This window comes from Haliaeetus albicilla, chromosome 2 (assembly GCF_947461875.1).
Source record: "Haliaeetus albicilla chromosome 2, bHalAlb1.1, whole genome shotgun sequence".
NCBI lineage: Eukaryota > Metazoa > Chordata > Aves > Accipitriformes > Accipitridae > Haliaeetus > Haliaeetus albicilla.
The window spans coordinates 17,414,058-17,438,687 of record NC_091484.1 but is presented as its reverse complement, the minus strand read 5'-3'; the positions used below and the strand labels follow the sequence as shown (position 1 = coordinate 17,438,687).

Below are 24,630 nucleotides of genomic sequence, written 5' to 3'. Positions count from 1 at the left end.
TGGCCCTCCTCTGGACCCACTCCCGCAGGTCCGTGTCTGTCTTGTAGTGAGGACCCTGGAGCTGGACGCAGTACTGCAGGTGGGCTCTCACCAGAGCGGAGTAGAGGGGCAGAATCACCTCCCTCGACCTGCTGGCCATGCTTCGTTTGATACAGCCTGGGCGTACGGTTGGCTTTCTGGGCTGTGAGTGCACATTGCTGGCTTTTCATCCACCAGTACCCCCAAGCCCTTCTCCGCAGGGCTGGTCCCAAGCCCTTCTCCGCAGGGCTGGTCTCAATCCCTTCATCCTGCAGCCTGTACTGATAGCGGGGGTTGCCCCGCCCCAGGTGCAGGACCTTGCACTTGGCCTTGTTGAACCTCATGAGGTTCACATGGGCCGACTTCTCAAGTGTGTCCAGGTCCCTCTGGATGGCATCCCATCCCTCAGGCGTGTCAGCTGCACCGCTCAGCTTGGCGTCATCTGCAACCTTGCTGAGGGTGCACTCGATCCCACTGTCGATGTCATTGATGAAGATATTAAGCAGTATTGGTCGCAGTACGGACCCCTGAGGGACACCGCTTGTCACCGATCTCCATCTGGACATTGAGCCGTTGACCACTACCCTCTGGATGAGACCATCCAACCAATTCCTCGTCCATCAAACAGTTCACCCATCAAATCCGTATCTCTCCCAATTTAGAGAGAAGGACGTTGTGGGGGACCGTGTCAAAGGCCTTACAGAAGTCCAGATAGACGACGTTTGTAGCTCTTCCCTCGTCCACTGGTGTAGTCGTTCCATCATAGAAGGCCGCTAGGTTGGCCAGGCAGGACTTGCCCTTGGTGAAGCCCTGCTGGCTGCCTCGAACCACCTCCCTGTCCACCACGTGCCTTAGCATAGCTTCTAGGAGGATCTGTTCCATGACCTTCCCAGGCACAGAGGTGAGGCTGACCAGTCGGTAGTTCTCAGGGTCCTCCTTTCTACCTTTTTTAAAAATGGGTGTCATGCTTCCCTTTTTCCAGTCACCAGGGACTTCACCCGACTGCCGTGACTTTCCAAATATCATGGAGAGCGGCTTGGCGACTCCATCAGCCAGTTCCCTCAGGACTCTGGGATGCATCTCGTCAGGTCCCACGGACGTATGTATGTTCAGGTTCCTCAGGTGGTCACGAACCTGATCTTTGCTGGAGGAGGGCCTTTGCTGCCCTAGTCTCCGTCTTGCGGTCCACCCACTGGAGAGGTGTGGGAAGAGAGGCTGCCAGTGAAGACTGAGGCAAAAAAGTTGTTGAGTACCTCGGCCTTCTCCTTGTCCCTTGTAACCAGTTTGCCAGTCTTGCTCATCGGGGGGGGGGGAGCGCTTTCTTTGGCCTTCCTTTTCGGGCTGACATACCTGTAGAAGCCCTTCTTGTTATTCTTTGCGTCCTTTGCCAGGTTCAGTTCCAGCCGCGCCTTGGCCTTCCTGGTCAGATAGCTTATTAGGGATACTAATGTCATTTTAGGGATAATGTCAATAGGGGAAGGTAATGTCATTTTACAGAAACCCAGTTGATTTGCTCTAAGAGGAGGACTGGTATGGGCAACGGTTAGAAGAATGGCAGGGTGCAGGAGAATGCTGCAGGGTGATCTTTGTTTATATAAAGATGGGCAACCTGTGTCCTTCTGCAGCCCTGGCACTCTCCTGCCTTTATGTATTACTTCCGTTTTTCTCACTCTTGCATATACATATGGCTTTCTCCTACCGGTGCTGTCTCCTGAAGCATGCTTGGGTGGACTACATTTTGGTGGAAGATGACGTGGACTTGGGGTTGAGGTCGAGAGGAACAGCTTGTGCCGTTACTTGCCAGCAGAGACCAAAACAGTCCGGCCTGGGGACTGATGCATCACTCATTCTTTGGGCTAGCTGGGGCTTTAACTGATAGCCTGTAGGAAAAATAGACTCCATCCTGATGGTGCTTTTTTTACGACCCTTTGTAAGCACTGTCAGGCCCCCCACAAGTGAGTGGGCAGGGCTACACTGATACGGTTCACTGAACTCATGTTTTAGTAGCCTTTCCTGTTCCTCGCTAATGAGACGACGTTTGCTGTGTTTGTTTCCTGCTAGGTGGTAAGGACTAACCCGTTTTCGGTTACGCGACATGAGAAGATAGCCAACGGGCTACTGGGAGACCAGGGTCTGCCTGGTGTATTTGCGCTGTATGAACTTTTGCCCATGGTGGTGAAGCTGACAGAGGAACACAGGTAAGAGACATTTCAATCTATATCATCGCCCTCCATTGATTTTTGCCGTTTTGCATAGCTTAAGACTCCAACCTCGCTTAGACGCGACAGTGCAAATGCCTGAAAGCCATCCAAGCCCCTTTCCAGTCGGTGGAGGGGAAGAGGCACTCCCAGATGCCCTCCTTCTCCGTGTGAACATCTGAAAGGGACTGGGGTTTTTCTGGTACTACCTGAAGCGTTTTAATCCAACTAGCCATTTGAGGACGATTCTTTGAGCAGAGCACCTTCATTTTCCTGCCAAACTGCTGGAGCAGGTCCACAGTGCAGGCAGACACAACCGTCACAGGGGGAAGGGGGTTCAATCCGTTATCTGTAGCAACAGAACTCCAGGCGCTGAGGCTTCCTGGTGAAAACACCCTTAAGGTATAACTTGATGGCTTCAGCGGTACGCTCGGCTCACTTGCCAGAGCTGAGCACCGTGTACTTTACTCGCATAAATCTTACAGGCATTTTGCCCTGAACACCTGCGAAGATTCACCTCCTCAGGGAGACCAGGGCGTACCAGACCCTTAAAAGCACGTGGAAGAGGAGCCTGGCGACTGCTGCTACTGCCAGTACCGCTGTCAAGGGATGGGATAGGGTTCAGGAGCTGGGATGTACATTCTTACGCTGATAAAACAAGCGTCCACGCTGCGCTTGGGTCTCCGACTCGGTCCGATACTGGGATCGTGATTAGCGCAGCATAGCAGTAGGAGACTAACGGTTGCCCGAAGGCTGTAAGCTCTGGCGCTGCCTCAGATCCCTGGAGGCGAGGCAAGAGGAGTAACGGTACCTCCACTCGCCAAAGCAGCGGGTTCGCTAGATGTTTGACTACACCAAGGGGTGGAGCGTGACTGTTCACTCAACTCCTGCTCAGATTTTGGCTAGCCCAGCCCACGCTAAGGCCTGATGTATGCTGGGAGCAGCGCCTTTGGGTTGAAGGGGGAGCACCAGGTAGGCAGCACAGGTGGCCAGAAAGAGCTAAAGGGCCATGATGCAGCCATTAGCACCTGCAGCTGGCTGTCTCCTGCAGCCACCATCTTTGCCTGGCAGTATTGTCAGAATCTGCTGACTTTTGGAGATGGTATAGACCAGACTTCCAAGCTGGAAGGTATAAAACAGCAGCTTAGCCAAAAAGCCTTTGAAGGAGATTCAACAGCAGCTGGACTGCTGGGGCTTTTGTGCTTCACAGTGTGATACAGGGGACGCCCGCGCGGTGACGGAGGAGGAAGGATGAGCACTCTCACTAGGGAAAAACAAAGTCTTTTTTTGGTGGTTTTTTATTTTTGTTCTTCCCCCCGCCCCCCCCCCCCCCCCGCCATAAGCCCACGACTTTAAGTGTTACGGGTTGTAAGTTTTGAAACATCATGGCTTGAGTAGTGCCTCGGTAAATTCACGTAAGAGAGTAGCCCGGGCAAAGGGGACCGAGCCCTGGTTGTCGTGTGTGTTTGTTGTGTTTCTTCACGGGCTCATGAAATAAAGCTTAATTCACAGAGTTCGTTGTCCTGTAAATTTGAACTTTTCTCTGCCATGCCGGTTTTTCTCCCACTGCTTGCAGTCTGTCCCGTTCCTGCTGCACAACAGGGAGCGAAAGCTTCAGTCATTCCACCTATGTATGGCTTGGGTTTCGTACTAGATGGGAACTCCGGCTCCAGGGGCTGAAGTTGGAGCTTTTCGTAGCGAGTTCCAGCTCTTCAGCTGGCTTCCCTGGGCGATGGACCTTTTCCACGGTCCCTGCGGTCCCACCCTTCTTGCCCCAGTGGCCCCAGCCCCCGCCATCCGACCCTCTGGGCTTTCCTCGCGCTCCTTCTCTCCCAGCCTGCACCGGGGGCGCTTTTTGCCCCCAGCGTTCTGCGGGGCCCTTAACGGTCTCTGAGCGGAACGCGCTGGAGCGAACGGCTGCCGGGGCGGCCTCTCCCCCGCGGCAGCACCGCAGCCCAACGCCGCACCCTCAGCGAGGAGCGAGAAGGGAGAAGCGAGAAGGGAAGCGCTGCCACAGAGCGGCCCCGAGCGAGCCCGGCTCTCCCGCCCGGCGCCCGGTCGCGCCCGGCCGGCAGGGTGAGCCGCTGCGCCCGCCGCGGCAGGCGCCTGAGCGCGGTCCGCCGGGGCAGGCCGCGGAGCAGCCCCCGCCGCGGGGCCCGTCAGGCGGCGGAGCCCGGCTGGAGAGCGGGGGCATGGCGGCGCGGAGCCAGGCCTCCGTGCGGCGCCGGCTGCAGAGCTCGGAGGAGGCGCAGCACCGGCAAGCGGTGCTGGTGCGGAAGCTGCAGGCGAAGGTGAGGAGCGGGGGCGCCGGCCCGGCGGGGAGCTGCCCGGGGACGGGCCGCGGTGGCGGGGCCGGGGTGCCCGGGCCGCCCGCGCAGCGCTGAGAGGGGCCTCGGCGGCGGCGGCGGCGATGTCGGGGGGCGAAGGCGCGGCCCCAGCGGGGCCCTCCCCGGGGCGTTCCCCGGCGCTGCCGCGGGCGGGACGGCGCCGAGCCCGCAGCTCGGGGGAGGCCCCGGGAGCCGCCCTCCTCCGCCCGGCCCGGCCCGGCCCGGCCCGGCCCGGCCCGCTGGGCGCCTGGCCCTGCCGCTGTCACCCTGCCGAGCCTCTCGTGAGGGCTTGTCCGTGCTGAAATAAAGATGCCCGGCTCGCAGGCGCCTTTGTTGGGCCACGTTAGCAGGGGGCCGTCCCAGAGGCAGGAGCCGAGCCGGCGGGGGTGGTTTGGGGCGGCCCCGGGCCGAGGCAGGCAGCTCTTAGGATGAGCAGGTGGCAGTACGCGTAAAAGAAGCCCCGTCTCAGTTTCTTCCGTACGAGATAAAGTGAAGCTTCCCTGTATCGTAACGACTTCTTGTTGGCGGCATCGGCACATCGGCAGCGCTGTGAAACGTACTGTGCTTGGGCTGTAAAGACTTGGAGAAAAGCTAATGCAGGAGGAGCCGAGCCTGTTACAAGCTGCATTCGCTCATCTTCATTCTATGTCTCCGTCCAGGTACTGCAGTACCGGACTCGGTGTCGAGAGTTGGAGCAGCAGCTGGCAGCAGGAGGGGTGAGTGTGCAGGTTGCTAACTAAAGACCGTGTAGGTGGCGTTTGTTAAGGCGGGCCAAAGCAAGCTCCCCAAAGCAATGGCAGAGGGAAGCAAGATTTTGCTGCCTGAGGGTTTAAAGAAGCGCTGTAAGTTTGCCTGCGAGTGTTTTGTCCAGTTGCCATTCTTAGAGGAGCCAGTGGTCCCAGAAATGCGGGTGCAGGAAACCCTGTGAAGGGGGATTTTAGTTTTGAGAAAGGGTGCTTTATTGCTGGCGTAACATTTTGTCCTAGGGCTCAGGAGAGGGCTACACTGCCTGTTAGGTTATATGGCCGCCTCTGAAAAAGAACGGGTTGAAACGTGGCATTTTGGAAGGCAAGAATGCTGGCGTTCAACATACGGCTATGTGCTTTTCTTTCTGCTTCACGGCTAAAGTAAACCTAGGAAGAACAAAGGGTAGGAGAGTAGGAGAGCATTCCCAGGCTTCAAGTCGAAGTGAGCGCTCACGGTTGTGAGCTAAGGAGACCTAGCTGCGAGAGTGCCACAGTGGGGGACTGAGGAGAGCTACTCGCATTGAGCACCACCCTTCCCCTCCCTTGCTCTCCATAGTCACGACACTGTTACGCCTGGAAGAAGCCACGAGCTCCTGAGCTACCCAAGCGAATGGAGCGGAAAGCGGTGGATGCTCACAGCAGTGAAGGGAAGACAAGAATTTGACTAAACTTTTCCTTTCTTCTGAAGGGACCCCTTCCAGGCAGGTGGGAAGCCACAGAAGACCAGAGCCTGGAGAAAGCACTGCTTCAGGTGGAAGAGGAGCAGCAAAGGTACAAGGAAGAAGCGTTCCCTCATACCTGGTATCCTGGATGCTCGTGGAAGTGAGGGAAAACCTGTCAGTGCTCCCTGGTCTCCCCAAGGGGAGCAGTTGGGCAAGCTGCTTTGAAAGGAGAGAGGTCCACAGTCTGTTTTCTGTGGTGCAGTAATAGTGTTGTGTGCTGAATGGCTCTGTTTTGAGCGGGGGGTTATTCCGGGTGACTTCCAAAGGTCCCTTTCCAGCCTAAATTATTCTGTGGTTCAGTAGGTGAGCGGGTCAGGAGAGTGCTAGAGAAAGGTGATGCGTCCAGTGATCAGACAGCACGAAGGGGAGGCAAGACGTGAACTGTGGGCATCATCAAAGTAGAAGGGGAAACCGAAATTGTAGGTGGAAGTAGAAGGCTTAAAGCAAGGAGAAGCAAATGAGTATGCCATCACAGAGAGATCTTAGTTAATCCTAGAAAGCACTTTTACTGCCTCTCGGTTTGACAACAAAGTCAGTGTTGAGGGAGTTGGGAAATCACGGAGGCGCTGCTTGTGGATAGCAGTTGTTCAGTGACCTCATTGCTGTTTCTCCCTTTCCAAGGTGTGAGAATCTGGCAGAAGTGAACACTCTCCTGCAGGAACACCTCGAGGAAGCGAATGAGGTTAATTCAGCCCTTAAAGAAGATGTTGGAAAACTGACGGTGGATTGGATGAGGGCCCGGGAGGAGCTGGAATTGAAGGAGAGCGAGTGGCGCGGTGAACGTGAGGTAAGGATGGGCGACGGGAATGTCAGACGCGATGCCGGGGTGGAATGAGAATGGGTTTTATTTCTGGCCTGGAGAGCTTGCTGTGTGAAAGTCGTGGCACCGTTGAGGCTGTCTTGGTGTTTATGAGCAGAAGACAGGGGTGTGAGATGGAGGAGTGTCAGCAAATTGTGGTGATGGGAGATGCCCGCGTGCTGTGACCGTACTGCTCGTTCTCAAAGGCAAATGCTTGCTGTTGCTGGGCACTGTAGGGCAGTGACCCATGAACGCTCGTCTGTTTTTTAATAGTTCCTAAATCTCTGTCTGCAGCAGTGGAGACCGAAGAGAGGTCAGTGTGTTTTCGGATTCAGGGTAGCCAACAGAAGAACAGCACAGGCCTCCCTTACCAATAGGCTGTTGCAAGCAAATCTGACACTGGTCTCGGAGGGGCTTGTTTTTGTCTTCCTCCACCGAGCCTGTTAGACACCTCTGCAAGGCGAGATGATGAATCGCGATCAGTTTGCTTTGTTGATACCCGCGCCTGCAGGGGAAGTGTGGATGTTCCCTTCTTTGCAGTCAGGTGGCAGGTCTACTGAGGATGCCTCTGTGGTGGCTCTTCAGTCCTTGATGCCCCCCCCCCCGATTGGAATAGTTCTTAAAGGAGACCCGGTGATGACGGTTGTGTACCCTCCCCTCTCTGAAAGGCTTGTACAGTGACAGCGAAGGCTGAATTGGCATTTCTTTTTGTCTTTGCCTGTTTAGCTTTATGACAGCTACCTAAGGGGTGAACGCAGCCGTCTACTCAGCCTGTGGCGTCAGGTGGTAACCTTCCGCTGTCATTTCCTGGAAATGAAGACTGCCACTGACCGGTGAGTAGAAGTGAAGGCTAGATCTCGTTGCAGAAAAAACACAGCTTCCCTTCACAGCTGCTTTTTGAGCCTTGATGTTACGCTAGCTGCGGCTAAAGATACCATTTCTCCTTTGGCAGTCTGAAGCGATGGCCTTAAGCATGCCTTAGGCTATATTCAGAATCATTTTGTTTGATGCTGGTTTTCAGGTAAAGCTGAGGGGCTCAGGCTATAAGCAATGCAGGGGCCCTGAACAGGTGAACTTGGCTATGGTGATGTTTGGGCATATTAACACAGACACAGGCATATGTGGACGAGTTGGGAGAGACTCACCAAAGCTATGCATGCAGCATGTGGAGCGGTCCCCTTTTATAGAGTTTGCCTTAAATCTCACTGGCTTTCCTTTCCCACTGCTCCCGATGGAAAGATCATTCGTGAATATGTATATATTTATTTTTTCCTTCTCATTTCCAGCTTACGTTTATCGTGGTCAGTTTGCATCCGCTTATTCCTGTACCAACACTGTTGAGAGAAAGAATAGCTTCTCTACCCTGCTATTACATTTCTCCAGTTGATGTTGCTTAGTTTGATCCCTCCCTTTTATGATTGTTTTCTTGTTCTTGGGCTCTCTGAGGTTCCTTTCTCACAGGTGCCTTCTGTGCAGAGAAGAATAGCGTAGCCTAACAGTAAATTCTTCTGGTGTCAGCATGCAATTTCAAACTCTGGGTTACCGTCAGCCATTTACCTTATTTGGTGATAAGCTTTCCTTAATGCGTAGAGTACGCCTGACCCGCTAGTTAATTCTCGAAGCCTTCTGGCTGTTCCATACATTTCCTCTTATCTCTGGGGAGAAAACAGATTCATTCCTCAACCGTCAAATAGACCCATTGCCCAAGGGTCAAGATGTGTCCTGATCCCAAAGTGTCAGAGGAATGATTCGTCCCCAGCGAAGATGTCGTCTTTCCTGCCGGCTTTTACTGTTGCGCAATTACGTGCTTCGGAAGCGAGTCAGCTGATAAAGGTGGTGGTGTGAACATTACCTCTTTCTTGATTCTTTTTCAGAGATTTGTCAGAGCTGAAGGCAGAGCAAATGAGGCTTTCTGGATCTATACTTGTAAACTGCTCCCGCCTAAACTGTGGCGTACGGCCCTGGGAACCCGTTACGCTGGGTAGACCTGTCCTCGAGGATCAGGCACAGCAGCAAGCGGAAGAGGAAATAAGCCGGAAGACTTGGGAGGTGATGCACTTACAAGTCGAAGGGGACCCGGAGAAGAAGGAGCTTCAGGACAGGTGAATGTGTTTTAAACTTTGCTGTTAGCAGCGTTATCTTCTGTGGGTGCTCGTTGGATTCATAGGATGGGCTGTGTTCACGTTTAAAACGCACCCATTCTGCACAGCCTTGTTCCTGTCCCTAGTCAAACTATTGCCTTCAACAGAACGGACAGAAAAAACCGTCTGACAGACAGAAGCTCTTGTGAGTAAGGCAGGACTGGAAAAGAGATGGCGTATTACAGTGTTTTTGCTGTTAACTGATTCTTGGTGAGAAATGGAGACCAGCGTAAAGAGAGCTGTGTCTCTTGTACAGCCCTTTTGCTACCCAGGGCTGTGCTAAAGGAGTTGGGAGGAATTTGCACAGGACCATCATATGCAATGTAGCCCCTCCGTACTGCCGTTTCCACGCTAGACTGAGCGCAGAAGGCCTTTGGGGCAAGGAGTGCCATTTTGCAACATCACACATACTAACCTGAATCATCCTGTGATCCTGTGATTATTAGTTTGGGAAATTCGTACACATCTCCCCAGATAGATTGCCAGCTCTTTCATCAGTTCACTGCTGAAGGCAAAAGTAATTGTGGGACTATTAAGGTGGACTTTTTAAAAGTCTGTCTTACCCAAAGAAGAACTTTGGAAAGTCTTGTGTCCAACGTACGAAAGAGGAGAGGGAGAACTAACAGGCGGGAAGCTGTTAGCTACCTGAAAGGCGGTTGTAGCGAGGTGGGTGTCGGTCTCTCTTCCCGAGTAACAAGTGATAGGACGAGAGGAAACGGCCTCAAGTTGTGCCAGGGGAGGCTTAGATTGGATATTAGGAAAAATTTCTTCACCGAAAGGGTTGTCAAGCATTGGGACAGGCTGCCCGGGGAAGTGGTTGAGCCACCATCCCTGGAGGTATTGCGAAGACGTGTAGAGTGTGGTGCTTAGGGACGCGGTTTAGTGGTGGACTTGGCAGCGTTAGGTTTACGGTTGGACTCGATGATCTCAAAGGTCTTTTCCAACCTAAATGATTCTATGATTCTATACTCGTGGTTTTGGAAATGAGAATGTTTTTTACGTTAAAAAACTTGTTTGTCTTTCCCCTTCTGATAGACTGAAGGACTTAGCTACACTTGAAGGAGAACACTCATTATTGCAGAGCGAGTTGGTAGTCGCAAGAGAGATGCTGGAGGAATCGCACCTTCAGAGGGATCTGCTGAAGCAAGAGAAACACGAGCTTACCGTGGCACTGGAAAAGGTATGGTCACCTTATTCCGAGGCAGCACTTGTGGGAGAGGCAGTTGTGATAGCAAGACCACCACAGATGCTGTTTCTGGCAGTAGAAGACAGGGACAATGTTGTTGTCCTTCTTGGAAAATGGCGATCGGACCACAGAGGCTCTGCGGTGTCGTTAGTGCCCACGTGCTTGTTGGGAACGCTGAACTGGGAGTGTGTCAGAGACACAACAGGGGATCTGGAGTTGCTGCTTGAGGTCAGGGATTTTCCTGTCTTTGTTGTCATGTTGTTCTTTTGTCTCTTCAGGCAGAGCAGTCAGTAGCAGAGTTGACAGGGGCTCAGAATAAGCTGACTGCTGAAATAGCCGATCTACACGTTGCAGCAGCGAACGTGAGCAGTATCAATGAAGCTCTTGTGTTGGATAAGGTGCAGCTGAACAAACTTGTGTTGCAGGTGAGCAGAGTTGTCAAAGATCTTGCCAGGTGTTTGTCTCCAGCTGCTGCTGCTGCTGCTTCTCAGGCTTCTTGCCTTCGGACAGTATGACTGTCTGAATATGGAAACGTTGCTCTTTTCTCTGTCCAAGCCAAAGCTCCTACAGAGTAAATCTTACTGTTATTTTATTTCCTCTGTGCTTCTGCGATTGTAGCTGGAGCAAGAGCATGACGTTCTGTCAGGCAAAGTGGACGAGATGGAGAGAGCAAAGATCTCTGGCCAGGAGAAGCTGAACTTGTGTGAAAGAACAAATGAGGCGCTGAGCGCAGAGAAAGCCCACCTGGAGCAGCTGCTGAAGAAAGCAGAGGAGCAACAGGAGGGGCTGCAGGCAGAGCTGAGGATGCTGGCAGAGGAGAAGGCAGAAACCCAAGAGAAACTCATTGAGGTGAGACCAAAAACCTGGTGCTTTCTGGGTGGGCTTTTGGCTGCTTGGCTCAGTGAAGCTGTATCTGTTGGATTCTGCAGTGTTTTTTGTCAAGGAGACACTTGGTAGCGCTGGGGGTCAGGCGGCGTTGTTTACTTCCTTCTGGAAGCGTGTTGATGGCTTGCAGAGCTGTTGTGCAATTCTCTGGGTCGTCCTCTGCTTCTACAGATTCCTTTAATCCACCTGTCTGTGTTGGCCTCTTTTTTGGCTTTTGATAAGCTGCAGAGAGGTGATTTGCCTTGCCCACGAATCTGCGTGAGGCTACTACTCTCACATGCGTCGAAAGAAGCAAACAGGGTAGCTCTTCACCCATTTTCTGAGGCCAAAAACCCCCGGGGCTGCATGTTTCTATTTATGCTTTTTGTTGTGAAGTCTGCAACTTTCCAGGCTCGGCTTGTTGGGGCCTAGAGGGCGGGACAAAGCGGCGAGTCAGTGTCTGCTGTCTTGTACTGCTAAGAACGGGAATGGCACCCTGAAATTGTTGAAACTGTATTTTACGACCTACATGCTGCTTTGAATTGCTAGATCCTCGTTAGGCTTTGAGGGAGAAGCTGAGAAAGAGGTGGTCACAGAAGACTGTTTACTCTGGACTAACTGGTTTTGGTAGAGTGGAAAAAGAGCTTGGGAGAATTGCATCGCTGGAGGAGACTAGGGAGTTTGCCATCATTTCAGTGTCGGTTTCATAATGTACAATCTTAGGTCTTATGGGGTAACTTTGAGAGGAGAATTGTTTGTTTCTGAAGGTCTGTTCCCTGTTAGACAGTCTTAGTTTTGGAGTACGTGGTCTGTTTGGCAAATACCCATCAGAGGTGTATTGGCATCACTGCAGAAGCAAGCTGAAAAATCACGGTTAGTCTTCAGGCTTGAATGCCAGCAAGGTCTATTGGGCAACTTGTTTGTGTAAGACAAGTAGACAGTATTGTTGACACGAACTACTGTCCAAGTAGAGTCTACCATCTCTTTGGCCACACCAGCCGGACTTCCGTAAATCACTAAATGACACTGCTCACCACAAGGACTGTTTCCCTGCCAAGGATCACCTCATTGCATCCAACTGCCGTACACACTGAAGTAGGTGTGTGGTGGTGTTCTGCGACAAGGTGACGCTTTGATGTTGGTTTTTCTTCTTCTAGAAGGAGAAACCATGTGTATTTCCACTTTGTTCGGCAAGCAAAGTTGCTCTTGCTCAACGGTTCCTGAAAATTCCCAGCACTGGAATAGATTCTGATAGAATTTTAGTTTGCAAGGTGGCAGTTGTGGAAGATGTGGTATTTTTGCGTGAAAAGATGTGGTCTGGGTGTGTACGTTTGTCCTGAAGGGGCCGTCTGGTCCCAGGCAACCCAGCAGGGCCTTACACATCGCTTTCAGGTTAACAGCCCTAGTGCCTTTTGGCAGCCCAGGGTGTTAGGGCGGCACGAAGCAGATGCTCTTAAACTTTCAGGCCAGAGTACCGGAGCTCTTTCTCCTCTAGCTGATTCAGAAGTGGCGCTGGCTGGCTCTGCACAGAACTCCAGAGAAGGGACTCTAACTGTATTTTGTCCCGCTTTCAGGTTCACCGCCAGCAAGAGTCAGCTAGCAGTGGTCTGGAGCAGTTGCGGCAGGAGTCCTCTCGCCAGGGACAAGCACTGGCCAACGTATCCAAAGAGAAGGAATTGCTGGCGCACGAGAAGGCTGCCTTAGAGGTGCGACTGGCAGCCACGGAGCGGGACAGACGAGGCCTTGCAGAGCAGCTGGCAGAGGCCAGGTAAAGGCAGGGGGGAGACCCTAGGCAGGAGATTATTTAATGTCTGTAATTATAGAGGTGATAATCATGACACGAGGGTTCATTGCATCCTGTATGCTTTTCAGCTATTTTCACCTTCCATGGACAGAAAATGGAGGAATCTCGAGAAAAAAAAAAAACACCAAACCAAAAACCCAAACCAGTACAGCATGGTTTGAATGTTATTTTTCTGACAGCTAAAGCTAACAAAGCTCTCCTGAGCCTGGGGCTCATGTTTATGCCCCCTTGCACGTTCCTGTGTGAAGTCCAAAGCAAGCCAGCGTAATTCCTCAGTATCTGGTACCTTGGCTCTGCATTGAGTAGTAATTAAACCATGCAGATGTTTACTGAAACCCAAAGCTTCTCTCTGGTTTCGGTTTCTCGTTCTGCGCGTTTGAACTTGGATCGTTCCTTATCAAGTAGTTTGACAGGGGATCTTCAGAATTCAAGTCTATTACGTACGGACATTGCGAGTAGGACACTGCCATTTAGGGTGAAGCTAGAGGCTCGTGCTGAAAATCTTGAGGGCCTACTGTTTCTAGTCTAACTCTTGTTACCTGTGGTGCAGGACCTAGAGTTGGTTACACCAGCAGCAGGGAAGCCTCTTTTGAATGCTCGCCAGTCTGCGGGAATTGTTGCCCATCATTGATGTGTGGGTCCGGTACTCCCTACCACGTGCTGTTTTGAGATAGACATCATGGAGGAGTTTATGCAGGGCAGGAACAAGATTTTGTCCTTCTGCTGGATCAGGTTTCTAAGATCACGTGTGACAAGTTCTGCTTTTAAAAAAAAAAACCAACCCCAAACTACCCAACGTATGGAGATGTTTGTCCTCCTCTCAGGTCTTTTTTAGAAGACTCCTGACCTTGCAGAGCTGTACAAATGCGAGATTGTTTGTCACGCTTCTTGACTTTGACGCCTTACCACTCCAGAGTATGTTGTTAGCAAGGCTGATAAACACCATTTAGACTCAGTCTGTTTCTTGAGAGCTGCTGCTGCTTCTGAGCTCCAGCTCCTCTTAGTTGATCCAGCTGAATTATGTTCTGTCAATTATTGGGCTGCAGCAACTATTCTTGCCAGATGTTGTTCTCAAGAGCCTGTTGTTGTCGTCACAGTTTTGGACTCTTATCTTCTCTGTTCTGTTTTAGAGACTGACTTTGATTTATCCTTAAAATGGAGCATATTTACTTTGGACTGCCAGACATTGGCGTAGTCAGAAATATGTGCTTGTTCTCCTTCTTGAAGATACATCCTCCATCGTCCATCAAAGCAGTGAAATCCTACTGTTGTGGGTCTTAGTGTTGTACCACTCGGGTGCCCCTTTACCCTGAAGGATGTTATCCTGGTTGCACGCCTGTTCTAGTGAGGCAGTGCTGTGTATGGTAGGAACCTGGCACACAGGACGCCGTGTTAGATCAGGGAGGCAACTTCAGCTCCTGGTTGCAGAGTCCTGTGTGTCATACGCAGCAGCTGGTTGAAGTCTATGGATGTAACAATTTGCCTCCGCAGTACTACAACTTCCATTTTAAAGAGCGGCAAGCCATTTGGGCTACTGCCTGCTTAGTTAGCAACGCTTAGAGAAAAGTAGCAAGTTTTTCTCGCGAACTTCCAAGAGTTTAAACTGAAGGCTACCTGTCTCTCCTTTCAGGTAGTCCTTGTTCAGGTAAAATCTAGTTCAGATTTCTTACAAATGCTGCTTACAAGCATGAGCTTTTACTGTATCATCTGATGTATTGCTTTAGTCCCTTTGAAATATAGGGAGTCTGGAAGATCACCTCCCTGTACGTACACTACGAACAGCATCAAAAAGTCACGAGTCAGCCAGGGAGATGCTCTTACTCTGCGCCCCTGCAGAGCAACCTGGAAGTGACGATGAGCAAAGGGCTGTGAGCAGAGGCTGGGCTTTTGCTTGCTGGCACAGACTTTGTGAGCACAGCTACCCGTGCGTCATAGATCAGACAATAGCAATTTAAGATTTGGCGATGGAGATCAAACTCGGCTGGGCTTTCTGTGTTACGCTAGGTCATAAGTAAAGCCTGGGCATTCCCTCGGAGGGGCCTGCATTGCTCTTTTAAATGGCAGAAATATGCCTTCTGTATACCAGTTTCCATGCAACCCATTTTCCGAACTGAGGGGTAGGGATCTTGAACCAGCTCCTACTGGACTAACTCCCTGTGGGCGTCAGGAGCAAGAAACTCATTTCTCTCCGTATTGGCCTCTTGTAGGGCCGGGAGGGAGACCCTGGAATCCAGCCTGCTTGAGGCTCAGCAGCGCTTATGTCAGCTGGAGATCGCCAGGAGTCAGCTTGAAATCCAACTTCAGACAGTCAGGCAGGCCAAGGAGGTGATACAAGGTGAGAGCCTCATGTGCTTTGTTTCTGGTGACCCCCCTGCCTAGGGAGGATGGTATAAAAATAGCTCTCCGTCTGCAGTGCTTCTAAGGAGTGAAGGAGCTGGGGACAGATCCCTCCTACACTGAAATTCAAATGGCTTACGGTTAGTGAAGTCAGAACCGCTGTTTGTGTAGGCCCTGAATCTTGCCATTTGTCACGTTTGCAGGGGAAGCGAAGTGCCTTCAATGTGAGCTGGAAGCAGAGAGATCTCTCATGAAGCAGGAACGGGAAAACATGGCGCAACAGCTCTTGCGGGCAGAAGAGCAGTATAACGATACCCTCAAACTTCGGGAAACGGATCACGAAGTGGAAATAAACAAGCTCCTGCAAGAGCTGGTAGGAAACAATATGCTTCTGAAGTCTTGAGGCAAGCTTTGTGGGCTGGCTTTAGAAGAATAATAGCCTGAGCGTGTGAAATGGCAGCAAGCGTCTGTCATAGGCCACGCGTTGCTAGGCCAGGCAGCAGAGCCAAGAGCTCGCACTTGAAAGCACGTGAAGACCTACAGGACTATGCCGGGACAGTAAATGCAAGCCACGGATTCCGTGTGGGCCTAAGACGAGTTGAGCAGAAGGTTGGGTGGTCCCCACCCAAGGCATGGCAGTAAAGGGGTAGGATCTTACCAGACTCCTGTCTACCATGAAGTAGACTCCTAACTTTCCTGCCAACTGCAGTCGTGGGAACTTTGTTCCTTTCTTTCTGTCCTTTCACGGTTGACAGAGGTGTTATCTTTGGGCTCAAAGCATACAGAACAGATGGAACAGCCCCTCGTTCCTGGGCTTGAACTTGAGTTCGTGGCCCGTCTTGTGACTAGGGCATCGGGGTGCTGGCCTCTTTCTCACCCTGCAGTCCATCTGCATCTTCTCCTTGATGAGAATGGAGTTGAGCTTTGAAAATAGAGACTCTGAGACTAGAGGGAAATCCCGTAGGCGAGAGGTGCTAGGAAACAGGCAGCCGCCAGAGAGGGGAAGGTAACATCTCCTCTTCTTCCACCAGCTTGACCCTCCTTTTAAGTTCCTTGATAGGACATGATTTATGGAGGGCACAAAGCCACTACTGTGCGCTGTCGAGGTGGGGGTTTGTGGGAGGGATGAAGCTTCCCATTTTTTTGAGAAGCTTGGCTGGGACTCCCTCCTGAAGTCTTTTTCTCCCCTCATCAGGCAAGCGAGCGGGAAGGGCACCATTCAGAGCTACAGGAGATGCTGGAGCAGTGGGAAAAGGAGAAGGCAGAGACAGAAAGGGAGCACGAGAAGAAGCTGTTTGATATGAAGCAGAAAGTTGCTGCCATGCAAGCTCAACAAGAGGAGGAACGGACGAGAGTGGAAAGTGCCAAGCAAGAGGTAGAGACCGTGAAAGGAGAATTTGTGTGGTTTTTTTTACTCTTCTGGGCTCCTTATTGGCAGTGCTTCTCTGGACACTGTCCGTCTGGGTGGAAGCGTCTCTTCGATACCCCTTTGTAAAGAGGAGCGATGCCTTGGCAGCCATGAGACCTTTGTGCCGTGAGGGACAGGGCCTGGAATGCGAGAGGCTACCACAGTGTAGGTTTGAGAAAGGCAGGAAGCGCGTTGCAGCCTGAAGAGAACATGAACACCGTAACTGTGTCTGTGATCTGACCGCTACTCCTTCAAGAGGGCACAGTGGGGTTCTAGAGGATGGTACCATGAAAACTCTACACGGTAGAGGTCCAAAAAAAACCCCAACGCCCAACCCCAACAACGGGAACTCCCATGTTGGGGTTGTTCTGTCTTCCCTTCCTCCCTCCCTATCAGAGAGAACATCATCGTGCCACTGCCTAAATCATGGTTAGTCTGGACTTTAAATCCTGGCTGCAGTTCTGGCAGCTCCTCCCCAAAAGAACACGCTTGAGCTGGAAGAGGTTCGGAGAAGGGCAAAAAGGAAGACGGGACTGGCCGAGTAAGCTGGGAAAGACGCAACCGAAAGGGTGGCGCAGGAAAGGTCTTACAACATCCCGAGAGGCAGGGAGGGAGGGGGCAGCCCCTGACTGCCACTGAAGCAGGAGTTCAAATCTAGTACGAAAAGCAAACATACATGGGTGGAATTATTGAACCTCTTTGTCACTGTTTTGCAGCAGGAACGGGACGGACTGCGAGCCGTTAAAGAAGAACTGGTACGGGAGATGAAACTTCTTCAGGAATCGGTCACAGCCTCCGAAACCCGAGCAAATGCAGCAACAGATAGGAATCGCTGCCTTGAACAAGAACTTCAGACTACATTGTCTATCTTAAAAATCAAAAACGAGGAAGTGGAAACGCAGCGGGAGAAAATCCAGATGCTCCAAAAAGAGGCAGCACAGAGAAAAGCTTTGCAGGAGAGTCTCACTCGTATGACTGCCATCCTGTCGGAGAGGGAGGGAGAAATGAAGTTGTACCAGGAACAGGTGAGAAGGCTGGAGAACCAGAAAGAAATGCACGAAACTACTCTCAGTGAGGTTATCAAGGACATAACAGAGAAAAAACAGGAGGTTGAATCCCAGCAAGAACAGATACGGGAGCTGGAGAAGCAGCGAGAAATGCTGAGGACTGCTGTCAGCAAGATGAGCGAAGAGCTGGAGGAGAGAGACCGGGAGATCCAATTCCAGGAGGGGAAAATAATGATTCTAGAACGAGACGGTGCATCACAAGTGAGAAATCTGCAGGTGGATCTTGATCATATGAAAGGAAACTTGAAGGAGAAGAATTTGGAGCTTCTGTCTCTGACCCAGCAGATCCAAGCGCTGGAAATGGAGAGAGAACAGGCGAAATCTCTGCACGCGAGCCTTGGACACCTGAGGGCAGTTCTTAAGGACAGAGAGAGCGAGTGTGATTCTCAAAGGGATCAGTTACGACTCTTGCAGCAGTACAAGGAACAGCAAGAGGGCTACCTGCAAGAGCTTCGTGGTACACTGGAAAAGATGACCCTTTCTTTATCTGAAAAGGATCAAGAGCTTGAGTCGCAACAACAGCAAATCCGGGAAGCTGAGGAAGTCATGGAAATGCAGTTAAGGACTGTCCGTGACCAACTGGAGCAGACCTTAGGAACCTTAAAAGAAAAGGACAGACTCCTAGACATCCAAAAGCAACAGGCAAGGAGCTATGCGGAAAAAACAGAAGAACAGATGAATGTCTTGCACAGAGACTTAGAGTACACTACAGCAATACTGAAAGAAAAGGATTTAATGATTGAATCTCAGAAGGAACTGATTGAGACCTTCCAAAAAGAAGAGCAAGACTCTGGACAGCAGAAGGAAATTCTGCAGCAGCTTCAAGTGGCACTGAAGGAAAAAGAACAAGAAATGTTATCCCTTAGAAAGCAATGTGAGGCGTGGAAGGAAAAGGAGGAAAAGCGTGAAGCTGAGCAAACAAACCTCCAAGCAACAAAGCTGACTCTGAAAGAAAGAGAGGAAAAGATAGAGGTTCTGGAGGAAGCTCTCTCTAAGCTTCAACAGCAAAAGGAGGAGGCAGCGAGGCAGACCAAAGCCGTACAGCAAAAACTAGAATACGCTGAATCTTCTCTAGAAGCGAGAGATCAAGAGATAGTGTCTTTGCAAGAGCACGTCCAGGAGCTTCGAGAGCAGAAGGAGTTAGAAGGCAAGCAGGCCAAGAGTCTAGAGCAGGATCTAGACAAAATGAGCCAAATCTTGAAGGAGAACCATTTGGAGTTCCTCAGGCAGACAGAGCAAATGAACATGTTCCGGCTTCGTGAAGAAAGCACGAAAGTAGCACTAACATCATGCCAGCAGCAAGTGGATCTGCTTGAGCAAGCGGTGAGGAAGAGAGATGAAGACAACGAAACTCTCATGCAAAAACTCCAGCGCCAAGAAGAAGAACTGAAGACCTTGCAGAATCTCCAGCCTAGGCTAACCAAGAAGAATGAAGAGGTTAGGCATGGCAGAGAGCAAGAGAAGCTCCTGGAAGAAGCCTTGCATGAGAAGGAGCAAGAGACCAAGGCTGAAGGTGAACTAAAAGAGTTAGAAGAGGAAGTAAGAGCTCTTCGGGAAGATCTCCAGCATGTTCAGCCGACTCTGACAAAGAAGGATGAGGAGATCGAGAACCACAGAGACAGAGTCGGGTACTTAGAGCAGACTCTGACAGAGAGAGAACAAGAGCTTAGGAGGCAGAGTGAGCTCTTGAAACAATTAACATCAGCTTTGCGATGGAAGGATGGCGGGGAGACCCTGCAGAAACAAATCCAGAAACTCCAGAAATGGGAGGAAGAGGAAGCAGAGAAGCGGCGAGTTCTCCAGGAGAGAGACCGTTCCTTGCAAAGACAGAAGGAGCTAATGCAACAACTGGAGGATGAGCGGAAAGCCAATGGGGAAGAATTGGAGCGCACGATTGCTATTTTGAAGCAGACCGAGAGCAGAGAAGTCAAATGGAAAGAGAAGGCACAAGCACTGACTCTTGCCCTTACCAAGAGTGAAATGGCCAATGGGACTCTGAGGGAAGAAATAGCCATCCTGCAGAGCATGGTTTCGGAGAGGGACACGGACCGGTTTCATCATCAGGTAGGCAGTGTGACTGATCATCAGTCAACTAAAAAGTCTATAAAGGATTCTAATGATGATGCCCATAAAGATACGGGAATATATAGTCCCATAAATACATGACCTGCTTGGCCAAAGAAACTGCGGTTGTAGCCAGCAGGCTTGCCTGTCTGCGTAGCTCAAGGCATTCACCTGCTGAAGTGTTTTCTGTCAGCCCCCGAACTACTGAAAGAACTACGGAGCTTGCTGTTAGAGTTACCCCAAGCCCAGACGTTGGGGATGGGTAACTGGTTCTCTCCTGTGTAGGCAAGCTTAGCCAACGTGTCGTGGTTGGGGTTTGGCACGGAAAGGAAGGGGCACAGCTGACCAAACTAAGGGACTGACCTTAGCAGAATTTTGTAACGATGGTTGCACAGCAGCTACGCTGACGGTGCTTAGAGGATGCTTTCAGAGATGTCGATTTCGGAGGTACAGCTTTTCCAGTGTATTAAAAATAACGGCATTCGTACCGTTGCCTGATCAGGTGAAGGGCTTCATTGCGCATTCAGGATGTACTTGTGCTGCGGTCCAAAAGGCCGGAAGGCAAATCTGTGTGGATTTCCCCACGGCGATCGGGAGGAGGGCCCCTAGGAAGAGAGTGTGTTGTTTTGGCCCGTCAACCAGGAGGAGCAGAAGGGACTTGGCACTGTCCATTCCCGAGTCCGGTCACTCTCCCCGACTTGTCGATTCTGTCCCTCCTAACCTTTATGGGGCACCAGCTCACATAAACTCCTCTCTGTATATCCAGCAGGCTATTGCAGAAGGGGAGCAGCTATCGTGGCTCTCGGAGAAGAGACTCCTGTCACAGCAGCTGGAATGTCTGCAGCGAGCAGTTGCAAGGCTGGAACTGGAGAAGGCGGAGCTGAAGCAACTCAATGCTGAGCTCAGGAGGACTCTCGAGCAGGTAAAACAGGCTTTCACTGCCTCTGCAAAGCCTCACGGTCCTCTGGATCACAGCACATTTCCACAGACAGCACTTTGGAGTCCTCTGCTTGTTTCCTTCCCTCTCCCACTTCCCCCTGTGGACGCACGCTTTTGTATTTTCTCTCTCTTCTGGCACCCCGTTGCCTTCACAAATGCGCATTCGCTCCGGTCCCACCCTTCTTGCCCCAGTGTCCCCATACACGCACGTTTGACACTCTTGTGTCAGGAACTGTTTCCTCTTGCTCTTTCTCTTCCATAGCCTACTTCGAGTGCTTTTTGCCCGCAGCATTCTCTGGGGCAGTTAACAGCCTCTGAGCAGAGCAGAAATCTCCTTGCCATGATGTCCAGAGCTCCTTTTGCTCCTTGTTTGGTGGCAGGTTTCTGTGACCCTTTCTCCTATCACCAACGTGCAGGTGGAACGTGAACGGAGGAGACTGAAGAGATATCACAGTGGTCGGTCGCTGCCAGATGCGTGCGGATTTTTGCTGTCTGACCAGCACAAGATGGCTGCTTCTAGACAGGTGAGAACAGAATCTTCCTTGGTGGGAGGAGGGTCTGGCCATACAGAGGAACAGTGGCAAATCCCAGTGGCAGCATCCCCCCAGTATAGACCTAAGAGAAGTGGAACGTAGACCATGGCCCTGGCCAAACTGGAGACCAAAAGGAAATCCTTGCATTTTCTTCGCAGGAGGAGTCTCACGCTCACTGCAGTCGTCGATTAGCTGAGTTGCAGAACCAGGTGAGGAGTAGGAAAGCTCTCGTCAAAAGCTGCCGTGGCTGTACTGAGGGGCACAGCTTTGCACGATGCTACAGCCCGAATTTTGTTTGGCTGTCGGGAAGTGAGTACACCAGGCAGTGGAAATACCCAGTCAGTCAGACACATCTGTTGGCCATGGCCAAACAACATCATGCACCTAGGTCTAGTCTCTGGCTTGCCTAGAGGTCAGGCGTGGTGGGAGAGGGATTGGAGGAAATTCAGAGAACTGGCACTCGCCTGAATATGGAGAAGATTCTAAGGATGTTCCCCTTGAGTCTTACTCATCTTGTTGACGGCTTCCATTTTCCCTTGACTCCGTTAACGGTAGAGCTTGCACTCTATCAGAGCTCCAGGGATCTGAGGCAGCGCCAGAGCTTACAGCCTTCGGGCAACCGTTAGTCTCCTATTGCTATGCTGCGCTAATCACGATCCCAGTATCGGACCGAGTCGGAGACCTAAGCGCAGCGTGGACGCTTGTTTTATCAGCGTAAGAATGTACGTCCCAGCTCCTGAACCCTATCCCATCCCTTGACAGCGGTACTGGCAGTAGCAGCAGTCGCCAGGCTCCTCTTCCACGTGCTTTTAAGGGTCTGGTATGCCCTGGTCTCCCTGAGGAGGTGAATCTTCGCAGGTGTTCAGGGCAAAATGCCTGTAAGATTTATGCGAGTAAAGTACACGGTGCTCAGCTCTGGCAAGTGAGCCGAGCGTACCGCTGAAGCCATCAAGTTATACCTTAAGGGTGTTTTCACCAGGAAGCCTCAGCGCCTGAAGTTCTGTTGCTACAGATAACGGATTGAACCCCCTTCCCCCTGTGACGGTTGTGTCTGCCTGCACTGTGGACCTGCTCCAGCAGTTCGGCAGGAAAGTGAAGGTGCTCTGCTCAAAGAATCGTCCTCAGCTGGCTAGTTGGGGCACTCCTCTGGGTCTGGGAAACAGCGGAACTGGAACGTGATCTCCCCCTTCCTGGGAGATGCTCTTAGCAGCAGATGGCCACTTCTCCCACGCATACCTCTGGGTTACCTACCAAAGCGTGGGAGGCTTCCAAGCCCCGTTGCAGAAAGGTGCCCTTATTATTTCAGAGAGAAGGTCAGAGCTGTCCCTCTCTTCAGGGGTGGTGTTCCCTAGCCTACGCGTATCGTCTGCTGTGAAGTCCCTCCGACGTCTTGCTTTCCGTGCGCGCTACCGGCTTCTAATTCGGCACCTCGCGTTCCCCTTCCGGAGCTGGCTGCCCGAGTTTCCCACCTAGTCTGCTCGAGATGCTTAGCAGATTAGGGACCCTCTTTTTGTCTGGTTTGGCTTTACGTTGGCAGACCTTGGTATCGTAATTCGAACGGAGCAGGTTCCATAAGCCATAAAACTCCTTTAGGAATTGCTTCTGTTATTTGAGTTCATTTGCCAAGAAAGAATATTTTCGTACTCCTAGCTCGAGGTTGGGGATGGCATTCCCACGTGGGACAGAGCCCTTGGCAAAGCACATGTCACTTTGAAAACAGAGGAGAACCTCTGGCCTGAGCTGTTCTCCCCGAAACAGCAAAGCACCGAGCGCTGCTCCCAGTGCTGGCATCTCCTCCGCTCCAAAGCAGGCAGAGGGCAACATGCCAGAGCTGCTGTGGCTGCGCTGCCCTGCAATGCTGACAGGAGGCGAGAGCAGCTGGGTCTCTCCCACCAAAAAGCCCAGCAGGCACAACCCGCTGTTGCCAGGAAGTAATAAGAGTTTGAGGATTTTGAAGGCCTCAGCAGTCCTTTAAGGCTCCTTTGCCCCCCGGGCTGTGCTCTGAAGTTAGGAAGAGTGAGAGTTTTCTCCCGTTTCATGTGCTAGCTGTCAGGTTTCTAAAGTAGATCGTAACAGAACGGTTCTTCACTACCTTGTGTAAGCAGCAGTCCTCCTGCTGAGGAGAAAGCAGGTGGAACTAAGGTGGCAGCAGCCCAAATCTCTCCTTTGAAAAAAAGGGTTGGGTTACGAAATCCTGTAGAAACCTCTCTCTTTAATATGCATGTCACGTCTCGGTGTTGTGCCTTGTGAATGGTATGCCAGAAAGAAACTCGGAATTGCCGGTAATCTGAGCTCAGTTCAGGGTGGCTCTGGCAACCTCTTAGTTCCCATTCCACAAGGACAACATGTTTGTCAGGGCTGGAGTTGGAGGGTGCGTCTTCCCTGACGGCCGGATCTGTGGAGCTACGGATGGTCCTAAGAGCGTGGGCTTGTCTGAGCTCGGCCTTTTGCCTCTTTCAGGTGTCCCTTCTGCAGACGCAGCTGGCACAAGAACGAAAATACAAGCAGGACTATATCGAGCGCTGTGCCAAGACCAGCCAGGAGCTGTCAGACCTTCACCAAGAGCTGTCTCGCTCCTTAGCAGCTGTGGTCAGGGAGCCGAAAGCTGCTGTTCTGGAAGCAGAGGCTCGGAAGCTGGGTCAGCCTCTCTGAACCTTCTTTTCCTGTAGAGGAGCAGCTGCAGCATCACGGCGTTCCGGTCTGGTGCCCTTCCCGGAAACGTATTATGTTTTGCTGTGGGAAATGGGGGTACATCTGTTCTGTTTGCGTTCGGAAGCATTTCCTAGCGACAGGGATTTAAAAAAATTTTTGTTTTAATAAAAGAGATTTTGCAGGACTGCCCTTTTTCAACGGGGGTACATTGGTTCTGTTTACGTTCGCAAGCATTGCCTAGTGACAGCGATGTTTAAAATTTTGTTTTAATAAAAGAGGGTTTGCAGGACTGCACTTTTTTAGTAGGAAAAAGCAAGGGCTAGGCAAGTATGTGGCTTAGGAAAAGCTTATGCTGTCTTTTTCACTTGCACGAGTAAGCTATTGCGAGCTGCTGTACGATTTAACCTCTTGAGTTCGTAGCCCTTCCCTGTGACGAGAGAGGGAAACACGGAGGTGGTAGCAAGAGGAAGGGGTGAAGGGCGCAGGCCAGGGATGGGAGGTGGGGCGAGAGCGCGGCGGTTTTTTCCTCCCTTTTTCCTTCTTTTCCTTCCTTTTTCCTTCCGTGCTTCGGCACAATAAGCGCTGGTACTCTCCCGAGGTGATTGGCTTTCAGCTTTGTCGCTGCGACAGCCAGCCTGAGGGACAGCTCGGTTGTTCTCCGAAGGGCGGGGGTCACAAACGCCAGCCCTTTCAAAGCTGGAGGCAGGGGATGGGGAGGAGGTCAAACTGAGTGAAAACTGCTCTCTGCCAGCAGCTCCGCCTTGGTCTCAAGCCCTTCCCAGCTAACCGATCTCGGCACAGTCAGCGTCTCTCGGGTGTCCTGGA

The 24,630-nt window shown here is 51.6% G+C and overlaps 1 protein-coding gene across 1 annotated transcript; it reads left to right on the top strand.

Moving 5' to 3' along the window:
- The first annotated feature begins 4,626 nt into the window (after window positions 1-4,626).
- On the top strand, window positions 4,627-23,805 carry LOC138688220 (centrosome-associated protein CEP250-like). Its single transcript, XM_069799388.1, has 21 exons — window positions 4,627-4,824; window positions 5,203-5,259; window positions 5,846-5,914; window positions 5,978-6,060; window positions 6,633-6,798; window positions 7,537-7,643; window positions 8,685-8,912; window positions 9,020-9,100; window positions 9,987-10,131; window positions 10,416-10,562; window positions 10,756-10,986; window positions 12,576-12,769; window positions 15,013-15,140; window positions 15,346-15,515; window positions 16,027-16,102; window positions 16,318-16,517; window positions 17,267-19,690; window positions 20,451-20,603; window positions 21,001-21,144; window positions 21,312-21,362; window positions 23,614-23,805. Exons 1-21 carry the CDS (start codon window positions 4,627-4,629, stop codon window positions 23,803-23,805), a joined length of 5,244 nt encoding a protein of 1,747 aa, XP_069655489.1.
- Window positions 23,806-24,630: the final 825 nt, after the last annotated feature.

Bases quoted from the DNA above. Each gene is read 5' to 3' on its own strand.
- LOC138688220 (XM_069799388.1), top strand. From the start codon at position 4,627: ATGTCGGGGGGCGAAGGCGCGGCCCCAGCGGGGCCCTCCCCGGGGCGT. The intron at 20,604-21,000 runs GTAAAACAGGCT...GTTTGGTGGCAG, and splicing joins TCAGGAGGACTCTCGAGCAG to GTTTCTGTGACCCTTTCTCC. The intron at 21,145-21,311 runs GTGAGAACAGAA...TTTTCTTCGCAG, and splicing joins AGATGGCTGCTTCTAGACAG to GAGGAGTCTCACGCTCACTG.